Source organism: Hippichthys cyanospilos, chromosome 8 (genome assembly GCF_059441005.1).
Source record: "Hippichthys cyanospilos isolate Australia breed blue-spotted pipefish chromosome 8, RoL_Hcya_1.0, whole genome shotgun sequence".
NCBI lineage: Eukaryota > Metazoa > Chordata > Actinopteri > Syngnathiformes > Syngnathidae > Hippichthys > Hippichthys cyanospilos.
This window is the reverse complement of record NC_142376.1, coordinates 10,176,890-10,191,980: the sequence shown is the minus strand read 5'-3', so window position 1 is coordinate 10,191,980 and position 15,091 is coordinate 10,176,890. Positions and strand designations below refer to the sequence as shown.

At 39.7% G+C, this 15,091-nt stretch overlaps 1 protein-coding gene across 4 annotated transcripts in view; it reads left to right on the top strand.

Annotated features, from left to right (window-relative positions):
• The first annotated feature begins 1,152 nt into the window (after positions 1-1,152).
• rims1a (regulating synaptic membrane exocytosis 1a) overlaps positions 1,153-15,091 on the top strand; it is a 63,193-nt gene continuing 49,254 nt past the window's right edge. For 3 of the 4 annotated variants that reach the window (XM_088421032.1, XM_088421029.1, XM_088421028.1), the window contains exons 1-4: positions 1,153-1,910; positions 5,014-5,088; positions 11,991-12,201; positions 14,654-14,665. In XM_088421032.1, the coding sequence (XP_088277158.1) occupies positions 1,759-1,910; positions 5,014-5,088; positions 11,991-12,201; positions 14,654-14,665 (450 nt within the window). In that variant the 5' untranslated portion in view covers positions 1,153-1,758. The remainder of the gene's footprint in view (positions 1,911-5,013; positions 5,089-11,990; positions 12,202-14,653; positions 14,666-15,091) is intronic. The other variant, XM_088421033.1, reaches the window with a different exon arrangement.

Genomic DNA, 15,091 nt, shown 5'->3' with positions numbered 1-15,091 from the left:
GGTGCATTGCGCCCCCTAAAGGACAACAGATTGTATCCTCCAGAGGCTGTACAGTTACTTTAGTTGATGCCAATGGAATAATGGTGTTTTTTTACCTACATTTTTTTTCTTTCAACTTCACTTTTTAGATGTCAAATCGAGGCTTGCCTCATTGAACGTAAGGCTGATTCAAAACTGGAGTGCGTGCCAAAGGTCAAGCCAACATGCTAACCTCATCTTTGTCTGGATTATTAAATCGATTTTCTTTGGCTCTATTCCCTTCATCAGGAAATCCTAATTTTACCAACATTAGACCAATGTTGTCATTTCTGCGTGTTTTGGGGAAAAATAGGTGCTGGAGTGGCTAAGTTGGAAAGACAAGTACATGCTTGCTACTTGATGTGTGCTACTTGATGGATTTACACATAAAATAAAAGCACCGCTTTCAGAAAAAAATAACGTTATACTTATTTTCTCTTCACGGTCTCTGTGAGAATGTGGGTGGCGGGGATGTGAACCCCAGGCTGCACTATACCCAAGGCTGTTTTGTCATGTTTTTGATGCAAATACAATACTGAATGTGAGATGATGAAATAAGTTTGTTTGTTTGTAGTAAAACATGTATTTGTTTATTGTAAACAGTCGGGAATCTGTACATTACATTTTTGTCTTGTCCACTGTTCTAGCTCACTCTTTCATTATTTTAGTTTTTAGAATGATTGAAAACGTGTTTTGGAAGACTTTTAAAAATGAAGTACCATATGGTTAGGAAGTGTAAAACGCTATATTTTTAATCAATGTGTGCTGTACCAGTTATCATGTAAATGACAACTTCAGAAGTGTCTTTGAAAATCTCGACAGCCAAAAGTTGACCAATGAGAGAAAAGTGTTTTCTTGCGGCTGGCGTTTAAGCCTTAAAGAGACAGGAGCCAAAAGAGCAGAAGGTGGTTGGGCAGACTACTTGAAGATAATAAGATAAACAATTAAGGTTATTGTTTAATCAACCTAATCTTGCTCTATGAAGCCTCAAAATAATGGCATCTTCTTTGGTAAATGTATTGAAAGCGTAACATGACAGAGGGTTGGGGGCGGGAAAACCTGCCATCTCGCCCCTGAGGAAACCCTTTATTTTGATACGTGCGACAGGCTGCCGTGAGCGCGCTTTCCCCGGCGAGTGGAGCCCCCCATTCTCAAAATAGGGCGGCGCGTTCCTGCTGCAAGAGAAGTGAACGCGCTTGAGGGGCTGCGGTCCCATTGACGGCTCCGTCTCCTTGACAGCAGCATCAGCATCAGCAAGAAGTGTCTGCCTCGCCTTGCAGCGACGCAGCCAGGCCAGTGGTCGAGCGGAGACCGCCTCCCTCTCTTCTGCTCGGCCGGAACCCGGAGCAAGCCCGTGTGCCAGCGCCCGCACCGACTGCCGGAGAAATGGGCTCCCCGTGAAACGGAGGTGGTGGAGGGGAGAGCCGGCCGGGCGGGCGGGTGGGGGGCGGGGGTTAGACGCCGGAGCTGCAAGAGGGAAGCGGAGAGGCAATAACGGCAATCGGGAACACTGGCGCTACCACAACCACCATTGCTGTCATAGCTACTACCACAGCACCGCCGCCCTCGTCGCTGCCGTGCCGGGTGCCTCCCCCCCAACCGCCATGGGAACTCCGCATCAGTCGCTCCTTAAACTGCTTCATCCGCGGGCCATGTCGTGATCCGTGGGCTCCGCCAGCGGGTTTCGGCGATCCGTGATCCCAATCGAGGGGAAGGAAAAGGAGGGTGGTGGTGGGCAAGATGTTCGCCTCGCTAGGCCCTCGGGGTCCACCCGTCGCTCAGGCCATCCCAGAGCCCGACTTGAGCCATTTGACTGAGGAGGAGAGGAAGATCATCATGGCTGTACTGGCTCGCCAACGGGAGGAAGAAGCAAAGGAAGAGGCCATGCTAAAGTAAGCTAAAGAAAGATTGCTGTTTGAGTGAGCGTGTGAGAACTCCTCTTCCTCTCTTGTGTAACTAGCGCTTCAGAATCAGCACCACAGCTCTTTTCTTCTGTATCTGACCATGCATGTGTGTGTGGATGACTCTGAATCTTCTGCTGAACTCTTTCCCTCTCAGACACACACACACACACACTTGCTCACAGCATTCGATCAAAAGAGAAATTAAATGAAAGCGGGCCTGGATTGCCTATTGATACTGATGTTTGGCTATGGATAACTTGAGGGTGATGGTCAGAAGAAGCGTCTGTCACTATACGGCTCATCACCAGCAGCATGACATCCCACTTACTCCCTTCTCTGAGAAATAGAAACTAATTTCTCATTTGCACTTGTCTCATTAGCATCACCACCATGAGTCATGCTTATGCTTCACTCAAGTGGACTGTATTTGCTTTTAACCTGAAGTATTTCATTGACAGATGCAGCAGGGAAGAGTGCAATGGAATAGCAGAAAGCTCACTGATGCCTGACACGGCACATAGTAAAAGTAAAACCCTCCCTGTTGGCTTTTATCTGTGCAGCATCCATCTCAACAGCTGCTGTTCCCAGCTCTGGGGTGCGGTTGAGCCTTTCCCATCCTTATGCACGATATGTAGGCCAGAGCTCTTGCATTCAGACAGCCTGTTATAGAACCAGTAGGCCAATAACAGAGTGGGAAAAAGGTGCCTGTTTAATGTCATTTTGAATCAGGAGTGACTTGTATCCACTGTGTGCATCCACCTCCCCTGCCTTCCTGTCTCCATACATGAATCTATGAAAGAGAGCTCCACTGTTTATCATTGCGATCAGTACGCAAATGATCCCGGATCCAACCCCCTTAGCCAGTACCACCTCATCCATCAAGTTGAAGCCTTCTTTCATAGTATCTGCACAACGCTGCACACATAGCCGAGCAGATAGATAGATAAATAGGATGACCCACCTAAGCTACACGCTCCTCAAGCTGTACGATTCTGTTCTATTTTAAGATCTCTGCGTGGACTGATAGTCCAGCGCTGGAATGGAGGATCGATTCACTGCGTCTAAAGTAGGAAATGTCCAATAGATAGCACTGGCCCTAAGTGGCCGTGCATCATTTTTAGTAATATTTCAGAAGCCAAGGATTCAGACGTGTCACAATGTAGAGGCTGCAAATAAGACTGTCACCACCTATATCTTAAGTTTGAGTGGCCTCAGCACTGTGCTTTCTCATCAGCGTTTGGGTGTAGATTGACTTACAAAAGCCACCCTTGTTATTATGTCCCACAGGTTGTGAAATTCAGGTTATTCACAAAAGCCATGCGTAAAACAACTGTTGAAAAATGTTTTTCAGTCAAGTATTCCTTAACTAGTTCAAATGCTTTTTGGATGACAAAGAAGAAGAAGAGGAAAACAAAGACTTGAGTGCCATTATTCCATTGTTGAACTATGTTTGTAGTGGAGAATCTGAGCTTATTTTATTCAGCAACTCCAGAAGATAATTCATGTAACTTCATTGCCACTAATTACAATGTGCACCCATATAAAACTTAACACAATAAATAGGGCTGCAACAGTCCAGTTTTTTTTAAGTTGACCATTTCACTGCATTCCTAGTATGTTTCATTGTCATTCAGACAATTAACAATGGTTGCTACACATGTGAATTCTGACATGTACACTATTAAACAGGACAAGATCAAAAAATGCCTGGGACGTTTTTTAAAAAATTTTTTTGAACCCATATACTGAAATTACTCCTGGACTAGTTTCACCCCTAAAAGAAAATCCATGAACTGTTTTTCAAAGGAGTCACTATAAAACAATTTAGCAATACATTGCTCATTGTTCCACGTAATTTGCTCTGAATTTGAAAATGAAACTGTCCTGTTCCTGTCACAGCATTAACAAAGCATTATTTTAGATTTGCTAATACAATGTCGATATTCTGTTAAAAATGTATCCCCGGAAAGGCCTTTATGCACACTCAGGGGTACTTGTATGCCCATTTTAGAACCACTGATATACTGTACAGGGAAAATAACATGTAGGGCTGGACAGGTGATCAACTATTTGCAGCTGGAAACTTGTTAAAGTTCCACTCTTCTGGGAAGATGTTTGATGCAAGTCTATAGTCTTGCAAGTTGGAAGTTTGTGAGATCAGACATATCTGATATTGGAGAGACTTGATCACCTTTCTGAACAAGGCTCTCTTTGAACCTGTCAAGTTCTACATAAACATATCCAAGCATTCCTTTATAGCGCTTGCTTTGTGCACTGGGGCACAGTCACGCTGGGATACAGAAGGACCGTCCCCAAAATTAACACAGAGTTGGCAAAAAAAAAAAAAAGTGTCAATGGCTGCCCTGCAATTGGTTGACAGCCAGTTCAGGGTGTCCTCCGCCTACTGTCTGAAGCCAGCTGAGATAGGCACCAGCAAACCTGTGACCCTTGTGAGGACCAGCAGCTTCAGAAAATGGATGGATAGATAGATGATGTCGATGGCTCCCTTAGATTCAGCACTTGCATCTCTTTTCCTCCTTATAAGGGGGGACACTTGTTTATTGTAAAAAGTGAATCCAAAATAAAATCATATAGCGAGCCTGTGATGTTTGCACCCATGCTTGTTTAGTTATTTGTTCTACAATAATATGCAGTGGCTGCATATTTTGAGCATATTATGTTTCATGTATTTTTAGCAATTGCCATTTATATCACAGTTCGTATATAGGGAATTTCTAATGCGATTACACGCTTTGTCACAGATGCATTAATTGAATATTTAAATTTATGAAAAGTGTCTAAAAAATGGTCAAGCTCTTATATTGGGCCCAAATCGTAGTTGTGCTTGGATCAAGTTGTCTGACTCCACTTATGAAAGAGACATTTGGAGATGACATTCCATGAAGGACAACATCGTGTAACTCTAACCACTGTATGTGACAAACACTTTGATTTTACCATGTTTATGTACCATACCTTAATTATAAAAAGTTATTATGTATTTGGCTTGTGTATAGATGTTTGTCAGACACGTCAGAAGTTTATATGTTTAATGAAGCCAAAGTGACATTTTGAATTTTGTGTATTTCAGAGAAGAGAAGCCTATCCAAGCGAGAACAGTGAACTTGGTTGGGCAGAAAAAACCTCCGCAGCAAAATGATGTCCGGTGAGTGGCTTACTCATTTAATGGCAGTCTGAAATTGAAATGAAAAAAGTGACTTCAGATTTGCTTCTCCGGTAGTCATAATAACTGTCTGTTCTCTAGCTTCACGTTTGTTGTTTTCCTTTGAGATTGATTTTACACCTTTGATGAGTCACTAGGATAACTGCAGCTGTAAGAATTGTATTATATAGAAAACACTTCGGTGTTGACATTTATTGTATGTACGTATTATAATTATATGTCTGCCTGTTGGGTGACTAATACACTAACTTTCACCGTAATGACTGACATTATCCATTTAATAATTCTAGGTCTGACAAGCATGTCATGTCTTTACTGTTTGCATCAGTGTGCCCAGTTCTTAACAAAACCATCCTGTATGTTACATATGATTTGCTTCAAATGAGCATTAAAACTATCAATTCCCTTGTATGCATTGCTATATTTATGTCTAAATATGTGGGTGCTTGAGCAAGACAATAGTCATCTCAGAATAGGCATGGGCCAACAACCGGATAGACGGTTTATCCGGTTTAAAGATGTTAAATAGTCAAGGTTTCAATAATCGCTAATGCCGTCTAAAATTGGTAATGAGCACTTTTCTTTTTTGCCTAGTCTAACAAAGGTGACATTTAAACGGACCAGAATATGATTGACTGCTTGCAAAGTTGACTAAAGACTGTTCTTTGAAAATAATTACATGGCAATTGCTCTTATTTTTTACCTTCTTGGCGTGTAGGATAAGTGGGAGGTCTTTGTCTTAACCTTCTCAGACCTAGGTAGCATGCTAGAGGACATGACATCCAAATGAATAAATATGCAGCATTTTGATGATGGTATGCACTTCTGATCATTCGAGTTTTACCAATGCAAACAAAGGCATGACGCTCAGCCCTTTTTGGATCTTACAACATGGCTCTCAAAACTTCAAAAACTTCAAAACTTCAAAGAATCAGTATAAAAAAAATAGGAGAGCACATCAATCCCTTTAGTGCGGCATTGCTTAATATTTGTGTTCTTTTCCATGGATAATGCTGAATAAACTATAATTGGGTATTAATCATTAATTGGGTGAAATGCAATACACTTGAATGCAAAATTATTTAAAACAATTATTTGATTAATTGATAAAATAATCGATAGAATAACCAATTTTAAAAATCGTCTATAGTGACAGCCCTTAAATATGTAACATAATAGACAAACAGGGAAGGTGATGGGGCTTTCTGCTTTTCATCCATGAACTAAATACAAAACTCAACAGTGTTAATATAATTTTCCCTCACCGTGCTGAGCTTTTTTTGTCATTGGATCCAGCTTAACTACCGTCTTTGTTATACAAATTTACTTCCTGGATATTTTTCTTCAGCGTCTTTGACTTTAACATAATGTTTTCCAGAAAACATCCAACGATAGAGCGTTAAAGAAATAATCATAAGTGAGCACAACATTGCTGCAAAATCCATGGTCACATAAAACACTGTTGGTTTTGAATGGCAATGTACACATTAGAAGGTATTGTTTGTGTTGTTTTTAAGGTAATAACTATTTTTTTTTAAATAATGCACAGCTGTTTAATTCTTATTAAGGCGGGTAAGGCATATTCTTGGAAATAAATAGTGGTAGTGGGTCTGTTGAGAGATCTATTTGATCGGTAGATTTCAAATAAAGCGCACACACAAGCAAACTGGTTGGTTCACATCTTATTCATGTTATGTATAATTAATTCCAAATGCACTGCTGTGGTGGCTTTTTTTGTTGGTATATGCATACGCACATGCATGTGCTTGTATGAGATTTTTTTTTTTTTATCATTAATACAAATGTAAATTGCCAGCGTTACTTGCAACAGACTGTCATCTTGTTTTGAAGTGATAGGAGCGTCTCTATCCCTTTCGGCTCATTTGTGTTCTGAAATTCAAGTTCCCTGTAATTCATCATGACTTCTACAGTCAGTAATGTACTTTTTACCATCCAATCATCAAAGGATCACACTTGTCTATTTTATCCCTGTGCACTGAATGTGTGGAATATGTGTGTTGTTGGGTTGCATAGTTGAGGCAGAGATTGATATGGAATTACAGTGAGCTGGAGGCAGGATTCCAACCCCCAGTCTAACTGAGTAGCGGATGTGCTAACATCGGCCTCCGTGCCACCTGTTAGATATATATATTTTTTAAAAATCACATTTAACATGCACAGACTCTAAATATTTGTGAGTCCTTGTAAGTTTGCCCCACTCAGCTATGAGGTGGGCCAAACCAATAAGTAATGTTTTTTCAGCTATTTGTCTATGTTTTGAGAAATCAAGACACAATTTTTAGAGTACATAATATTCTTAGGCTGCTCGTGCTGCATTGGTTAGCATGTCTGCCTTGCAGTTCAGGGACCCGAGTTCAAACCGGTTTCCTTCGGCCTTCCTGTGTGGCGATTGCATGTTCTCCCTGAGCCCACAAGGGTTCTCGCCGGGAATCCGGCGTCCTCACACTATCCAAAATCAAACATGGCAGGTGTATGGGACATACTAAATTGTCCTTAGGTGTGATTGGGTGCGTGAACGGTTGTTTCATGTCTGTGTGCCCTGCAATTGGCTGGCAACCAGTTCAGGGTGTCCACCACCTACTGCCCCAAGTCAGCTGGGATAGGCACTAACAAGCCTGCGATGTGGATCATGCTTCTGTAAAGGCAATGTAAATGCAGTCTAAAATCTATGGATATTTATACTTATAGTAGATCACTAAACATGGAAGTAAAATCACCCCTGATAGCATGCTACCATGGCGATGGCTCAGCAGCATTGTAGTGCGCTATCCTGTGATCCCTGTGAGCCCCGAGATTGGCGACGAGTCATTTCCTGAGTTCCTTCAGGGATTGGCTGTAATCCCAGTCTTCCCGTGAGCTTCTGCCCAAGCCAGGGACCAGGGACTCGTTGAACTCAATCACTGTTTCACATAGTGATGTCTGAAAGTGGCCTACGTTTTCTTTAACCTAGCTGGAGTGCTGTATTTTGCCATTCATAAATCTGGTGCACTTGTGGCTGGTTTAAAAAAAAAAAAAAGAGCAGGTCCGTCCAATAATGTTCTTTTAAAGAAGCCGTGGCAGCATATAGCGTATAGTTGCAGTGAGTTGATGTGAGTGAGAGGCAACTGTAGACTTCCACCAATAACTGAGAGCAATACAAGTCTTCATTCAACGTGATTGTGTTATAGCAGCAAGTCTTCTAGCATGTATTGCTTACGTGAATTGATTCTTGGGCACACCCTTACTGTTTAACCTTTTGAATAAAGAGTCCACAAAGTAACCTTTGATGGAATAATGTGGATGTGGCCTGTCCATCTCCTTAACTAACATTTGTGTTATCGCTCCGCCAACTTGCCATCTTTACATGTATACGTACATGCTGTGTCTATGTCTGGCAGTGTATGGCATTACCAGGCCATATGGAGTCCTGTCTGGGGAGCACACTGCCCACTTAACTCTTCTGTTGGCTCTGGTGCTTCCTCCATCTGTATTTCCTCTCCTCTCCTCTCCTCTCCTCTCCTCTCCTCTCCTCTCCTCTCCTCTCCTCTCCTCTCCTCTCCTCTCCTCTCCTCTCCTCTCCTCTCCTCTCCTCTCCTCTCCTCTCCTCTCCTCTCCTCTCCTCTCCTCTCCTCTCCTCTCCTTTACTTGGCATGTATTCTAGCACCACCAATCAAGTACTGTACTTGATTTGTACCATGTTTTAGAGGTTTGGTCCCACGCTGTTGTCGTATATGGACTGCGATGACATCAACTGCACACAATGCCGAGCGCAAAATCTACCTCCCCACGCCTCCATATAATCCAGCAAAATCACATTTACACCCCCTGCCCCAGACAATAGACTTCCTTTTTAACCATCTAGAATGATGCGCTGTGTGATGAGTCTGCCATGTCCACCTGAACATTCTGGGAGGAGTAGCTGGTCTACCAAATTTAAAAAAAAAATTGAGCTAGATTTGACCCAGCACAAGTATTAAGATTCGCTCATTTTTACTGGCAGTGCTGGCAGTTTTCTGTAAGCAAATTAACAGTTCGTAAGTGGGCCGCAACTGACGACTAGACTTGCGCTGGCAGCAAAGAGCAGGTGACCTGTTTTCTACCAGATAGTTCCTTGAGAGTAGACGATGTGGAAAGGTTGGAAAGGTGGCTCTGGTGGGAGCAGTGGAGACAACACACAAGTAACCCAGCAGGGTAAATTCTGTAACGGAAGTGAGGGAAGATGGAGCAGCAGCACTTGGCTCAGCTTGATCGAGCAAACGACAGAGTCTGCATGTGCCTGTGTCCATATGGCCACAGCGCGGATGATCCTGTTCTGTGTACTTTATGTACAATGTGATTTCTAAAGTCAAACAAAGTCTGTTCTGAGGCATTTGGTCAACCTGAGATGTGTTTACCTTTTGATTACAATTTTCTATATATACACACACACACACACACACACACATATATATATATATATATATATATATATATATATATATATATATATATATATATATATATATATATATATATATATATATATATATATATATATATATATATATATATACCTCACCACAAAATCTTTATTAACTGCACACCTTTATCACTTTTACTGCAAGTATCATGAAAAAAAGTATGGAAAAGAGTCAGAGACATTCAACAAGGGTTGCGAGATACTTGTCCAAAAATATACTCTAAGCTAAATTTTTTATTAAGTCATTCATTTTAATGAATTAGTTAGTTAGTCAGTTAATTAATTTTGAACACAGTAATTTTGTTGCTGTGAGCTAGTTCTGAAGTTTTCAAATGTAAACCCTGTAGAAAATGTGCAGACAGCAATAATTGCATACTTATTTTTACTTGAAAAAGAATTATAAAAACCAAAACAAAAAAAATGACATTTTTTTTCAGGAATTCGGAATGATTACAATTTAATTCAAAATCATAAACATAACAAGACTAATGATGTCAAAACAATTCAAACATCCAGGTATATACCCAGGTAGAGTCCATCCCGCACAGGTTTCCAGCCAGTCACAGTGCACACGTGGACAAACAACCATCCTCACGTCCAAACACACCAAAGGACAATTTAGCGTGTTGAGAATACCTACATGCACCTACATGTTTTTGGAAATGTGGAAGGAAAACAGAGTACCTATAGAAAACCCACACAGGCACAGGGAGAACATGCAAACCCCACAGAGGAAGGCCAGGGCCATGAACAAGCCAGGGACCTCAAAAATGTGGCAGATGTGCCAACCACTCTGCAACCCAAATTGAACACAAAAAGTCATAGAGTATATAACCAAATCCTTTTGATAAATCAATAATTTGGAATGTGTGAATTATTGTGCGTCATCATAGCACCATGCAAGTTTAAAAAATGGTGCTAAAGTATTTTCTGCAAATAATAAGGTGCTAAAATGCATGTGGGTGGATGTGCTTTATTTGCAAAAAAAAAAAAAACCCTCCCAAAGACAAATTGTTATGCCTAATGAAAATGTTCTGAATCTTGACGTCAAATCAATCGTAGAACATCTCACATCAGATGTGGTAAAAAAGTGATATGATTTAAAAATGAATTACATTTTAATAAGCTACAATTTGTAAATGACAAATGGCTGTTTGATGAATACCTGTTTCCCAAAATCTTTTTTTTTTAAGTCTGCTTCCTATTTTTAAGTTCAAGTATAAGGGGAATGACTCATTTAGGCCACGGAGGACCAAACTCCAAAAGGGAATAGAGGAAGCTGGCTCTGAATCCCAACGACATGCCAACCTGGTTTCTAAAATCTCAGGACAGTTGAGACAATGTGCCAATATTTAGCTTTGTAGAACTAATGAACCTCAAGGACTGAGGGGCTTTGTCTTTTTATTGGCTTATTTTGGGCACAAGTACTGAATGTCAGGCAGAAGGTCTTTTCTTATTGTGTTTGTGATTGAGGATCCAGATTCTCATCTAAAACCAGTTGGAAACAAATGAGGTATTTGTAAACTCTTTTGTTAACTTTTCATAGACAACTTAGTGAGAGCTGTGGAAGGATCTCACAGCCATGATTTTCAATAATTGAAAGCAAATTTGACTAGATAAAGAACATAAAATTGCACAGTTGTAGCATGTTAGAGAGTACATAGTTATTTATTCTTTTTATGCCGCCACCAATGTCGGACTCTTTCATGCACGAGCGCTATGGATGCGGTAGTAGATTCTGCAGTGCAGCAGCAGCAGGTGACCTCTTTGTGACCTTTGGCTTTTGCTTCTTAAGTGCTCATATGTGTGTGTTTATTAATAAGTACAGCCAAGGCTTGGAATAAGTGGTTTCGCTGTTTGTGAAGTACATTTTGGACTTATGTAAACACATGGAATCACTAAATTAGAATCAAGTGCCCGTCGATGATCCCAAATGGTTTTTGAACGACAGTTCTTTTGTGTTGAAAAGTTCAAGTTTTCGTTTGGCTTAATGCTCAAGCTGTTCGTGACAATCGCCGCGCCGCACATGGCTTGTGGATTGCTCGATTAAAAAAAAAAAATGTATGCATGCTTTTGAAGGCTGCATGTTCAATTTACATTGCACATTCACTGTAAGGGGAGAAGTAGTCACATATCTATCCATCTATCTATCTAGCTATCTATCTAAAACAAAACAAAACAAAACAGTTAACACAAAATTTGAAAACAATAACCTAAAAGAAATATAAATAGAGTTTTCATACCTTTAACAGTCATTGAGACATAAGGTAACGTAAAGTGAAGGAAACTTGAACCCTCTATACTACCCTAACCAGAATGACATCTCCTTTCCAGCTGAATGCTTGCCTATAAACCTTTCCCTCAGCTCCTTTTGACATATTTCTACATTTCATCCAGCATTCACTAAACATTTTATATGTCTCAGGGGCATCCAGCAGCAGCTTTCCAGCTACAGGGAGATAGTGATCAGGCAGGCCACAGCTGCAGCGGGCTCAACAGTTCACCGAGATGATGCTCCAACCTGCGGCATCTGCCAGAAGACCAAGTTTGCAGATGGTTGTGGAAACCTGTGCTCGTACTGCCAGACCAAGTTCTGTGCCCGCTGCGGAGGGAGGGTCTCGCTTCGATCCAATACGGTGAGTTAGAAAGAGAGCATTTTATGTCCCATGAAAGCTTTTCAACAAACAGTCATACAAATGCCAAAGTGATTTTCTGTTCTTCCATGTTATAAAACAAAAACAACATATTCTCTTCTGTGCCCCTCCTACAAACAAAACCATAAATGGTTATTATTTGAGTTTTTATGTAAACAAACTGGTTATTCTTTACATGTTTTTACATATTTTAAATGCAAGACACAGTTAATTACACAGTAATTTGTATAGACGTGATCTCTATCAAATCTTGTAAGTAGATATTAATAATGACACATGGTGCATTCAAAAGCAGTTGAAGATGTCAAACTCAAGACAGAAAATAAATCTGTCAATGCATTAAACGTTGATAACTGATATGTAGTTATTGATCGAAAATGATTTGGACTTTGTATCAATCTATTAAAAGGACGATGTGTAATATTTTGACTGTTTTTCATTACGGACAGCATGAGGTGCTGCATTTACCATTGTAGTCTCCGGAGGAGTGCCATCCCCCATGTAATATCATTTATGATAACTACTGTAGATCTACAATTATATTTAAAACATGCTGCTGGTCATTTTCACACATTTATTTGCAAGTTTTTGAAATTTATAATCCATTTAATTTATTCCTTTTTAATGAAAAACGGTCTAAATCTTACACATTGTTCCTTTAAAGCTGACATATATCAAGAAGAATGATGGGAGTGACATGACTTTGATCTTTTACTTATTTACAATCAAGGTTTTTTTAGTCAATAAAAGTTTACAATAACCAATCAAATGACTAGACTTTTGTCTTCCATTCTAGTAGATGGTAAATCAATGAATCCAAATAAAAGCCCTTCCTTTGTTATATCTAATTACAACCACACACACCACACACCAAACACACACATAAAAAAAACTGGAGCACATTAAAATTAGTCCCCTTTAAACAGGCCTTAAAACACAAAACATGAATAATATTCAGAACCATAGCATACCGTTTTATTTGCTTTTCATTACTCATTTATGCGCCTGTGCAGGGTGCTGCTTGTGACATTATGCGTATCTTTTCCCAAAGTCGATTGGCTTTCGCAAGATGATGTGTGAAAGTTGTTTTTATTTATTTTTTTCTAGTGTCTTGGTGTTCGGTCAGGCAATTCTCATTTTAGGTTTTGGCCAATCATTTTCATTTCTGTGCATACTACATAATATTGTTTTTGCTTGCCAAAGTTCAGAAGAAAAAAAAAACATTCAGGATGATTAAGGTGACACAAAGAATGAAGAAGAATGTAAACCAATGTCAATTGTTGATGCATTTTGCTGTATGGTTATACTGGATTTCATTCGATTATGCAACTGCACAAAATAAAGTGGCCACTGAGCACATTTGTCATGTCACATACATCTATTACATTAACATTATCAGCGTTTGTTTTAGTGAACTAATCTTTAATTACAGTAAATAAACAAATGCATGAAATGATGAAAATTGACAAGCACGCCTCTTTGCCATAAGGTACTGGTACCCACTTAAAAAAGCACAAATCATTGTTTCTGTTTTATTTTATTTGCCTGTTATTCAATAAGGAAAATTACCCCAAATGTGAACATTTTAAAATTAACACCTACTGTACATGTAAACCAGAAGACAACAACGCCATATTTACTACATTGGCTCTTCTTTACAGCTGGCAAATGAGGTACAGAAAATTTACAATAACTTGTATCAAATATTTTTAGCGCAACCATTTTGTGGATAAACACAGGTCAATCTCTCCAATATATTGCAGGAAACACATTGAACCTTTACCGCATCCGAGCTTCAACCCACCTGCCATAAAATGCATGTGATTATTCCTGTCATACTTATCTGTTACAGTATATTTGAAATAATCATACTGTTTGTTTATGTATGATCCCACCACAGTGTCACTACACTGTGCGACCCAGGCAGAAGCCGCTAAAGGTTAATTGGGCATTACACTGAGCTGCGGATGGAGGGGGTATTCTCCCACTCCTTCTGGGTCTCCCAGGGGTGCAGATGTGCCCTATAAACACACAGCAGGGGAGAGGTGTGTGTTCATAAAGGTGTTACAACTTCCACTGAAATAAGTGGTGTGTCCTCTCGGTCCCTCCCCTATACTCCCGGTGAGGCATTTAATGATCCCACGCGGACTTAAACACACACCCAAAAGTCTACGCCTGCCTTGAGGTCCCAGGTGGTATGATAGGGTGGGTGGCGGTTTTATTCATTCACTGTTGCATATTTCACTCACGCAAGAAATATCACTCTAACAAAACTCAATGGCGTATCAAATAAAGTAATTAAATACAAATATTTCCGTAAACAAATTTTCTATGTGCTAATAGGGCCACTGATTTCAGTTAATCACGATACTTACTATTTTTCTCACGTTTTCTTTTCTATCTTTTTCATGTATGGCTTGACACTGCGCTGAAGGAGGACAAAGTTGTGAGTACTGCTTTTTTTTTTCACTTGAGGGGCTTCTGTGTGTCACATGCATTTTTAAGAAGAATGTAGGATTGTATTAGTTTGTCATTATCATCAGTATAAAAAAATGTTGTAATGTTGTTATTTTACAATATTACTTTAATCCAGTGCTACTCAACTATATTTTACAAAGCCCCCTCTAGGAAAGAGAAAACATTTTGTGCCCCCCACTTGCCACTCTGAAGCTAAATAAGATTATTACCTATAAAGATTGTATAAATATACCTAAAACTGTCTAACTAAAACCCTTTTTAACACAAGGAAAAAGCGATATATAAAAAAAAAAAAAAACAACTAACAACTGTTAACTGCGGTACTTTTTTTTTTTACAGCATTTATACAAGTTAAAGGTTTGTCTTATCTAAAGATTTAAAAATAACAAAAAAA